The sequence below is a fragment of the Cyprinodon variegatus genome, unplaced genomic scaffold, assembly GCF_000732505.1.
Source record: "Cyprinodon variegatus isolate N-32 unplaced genomic scaffold, C_variegatus-1.0 Scaffold554, whole genome shotgun sequence".
In the NCBI taxonomy this organism is placed as follows: Eukaryota; Metazoa; Chordata; class Actinopteri; order Cyprinodontiformes; family Cyprinodontidae; genus Cyprinodon; species Cyprinodon variegatus.
Window position 1 is genome coordinate 503961 of NW_015151007.1, and position 1257 is coordinate 505217.

The following is a 1257-nucleotide window of genomic DNA, read 5'->3' on the forward strand; positions in this document are numbered from 1 at the left end:
AGGCCAATCACTGTCCACCAGACATCCGCTGTTAGATTTTTTAATATTTATATCTTTTAAAAACAAAGCGGCGTGTGTATGACGTCATCCGCGCGGCGGACTGGAGTCATAACAGGCAGCCTGGGCTATAGGCGGCTACGCTCTACTCCTTCTATTCATTCTAGCTAATCTGAATCGTTCATTTGGAGAGCGAGATCATCTGTGGTAGCAGCTCTAGACATCTTCCAGGCATGTGAGGAAAACTAGCAGCAGTTCAGCGGACAGGATGAAGGAATGGTAGCCGGCGTGAGCGGATCACGTCATACATGCGCCGCTTTGTTTTAAAAAATATAAATATAGACAATATAACCTGAATTTCTAGCAATTGATCGTTGTTTTATTTCTATCTGGGTGTGTTTGATGAATCGGAGCTTCAGGACTGAGATGTTTTATTAGTAGAACATAGAAAGAATGCAGCGGCTCTGCAGAACGGGCTCCTCCAGCTGCACACCTGCTGAGGGAGCGCCGGCTCCTGTGGAGCACGCCCTCCTTTCAGCAGCGTCTGAACCTCCCATGTCGTCTTGTGTGTTTTGGGTTTTTGCGCTTTAATCCTTCCGTCTTTGTTCATCTGCAGTTCAAAGATCCCCTCATCCTGCTGCTGCTCGCCTCGGCCGTCATCAGCGTCGCCATGCACCAGTTCGATGACGCCATCAGCATCACTGTGGTACGTTGAGCTTCTGTCCAGCTGTGTTCCGTGGACCCAGAACGATCCGCTCGCTCAGATCGGACCGGCTGTGAAAAGCAGAACTTCTGATCTGAAATGGTTTCATTTCTGCAGCCGGTCCACTTTGATCTGAGCCTGAAATAAACAAAGGATTGCTGATGATTGTAGGCTTTATATTGTTAGCTTTGTGGAACTGGAGCCCAACCCATGCATGTGTGTTTATTTTTCCCTTCTTGTTGTCTGACAGGCCATCATCATCGTGGTGACGGTGGCCTTTGTTCAGGTACGTCCCAATTTGTCTGGAAGTCTTCCTCTTTCTGACTAACAAAAATAAAAACGGCAGTGAGGAGGAAAAGCCAAACAAAGCTTCCAGCCTCTCTGCTCAGGTCACCCCGCTAACGCCCCCCTCACACCTTGACGATTTAGACCAGCTTATGCCTGATGTACGGAAACTCTTGAAAAAACGCTGCCATACGTTGCATAAGTACGTTGAAACGTGCTGGCACACGTCGACATACGCCAAGTCCCGACGTACGCCAGCATTTGCCATACAT

At 48.4% G+C, this 1257-nt stretch overlaps 1 protein-coding gene across 1 annotated transcript in view; it reads left to right on the forward strand.

Annotated features, from left to right (window-relative positions):
- atp2c1 (ATPase, Ca++ transporting, type 2C, member 1) overlaps positions 1-1257 on the forward strand; it is a 27193-nt gene that overhangs the window by 6122 nt on the left and 19814 nt on the right. Inside the window, exons 2-3 of the mRNA XM_015391666.1 lie at positions 614-703; positions 951-986. Of these exons, the coding sequence (XP_015247152.1) occupies positions 614-703; positions 951-986 (126 nt within the window). The remainder of the gene's footprint in view (positions 1-613; positions 704-950; positions 987-1257) is intronic.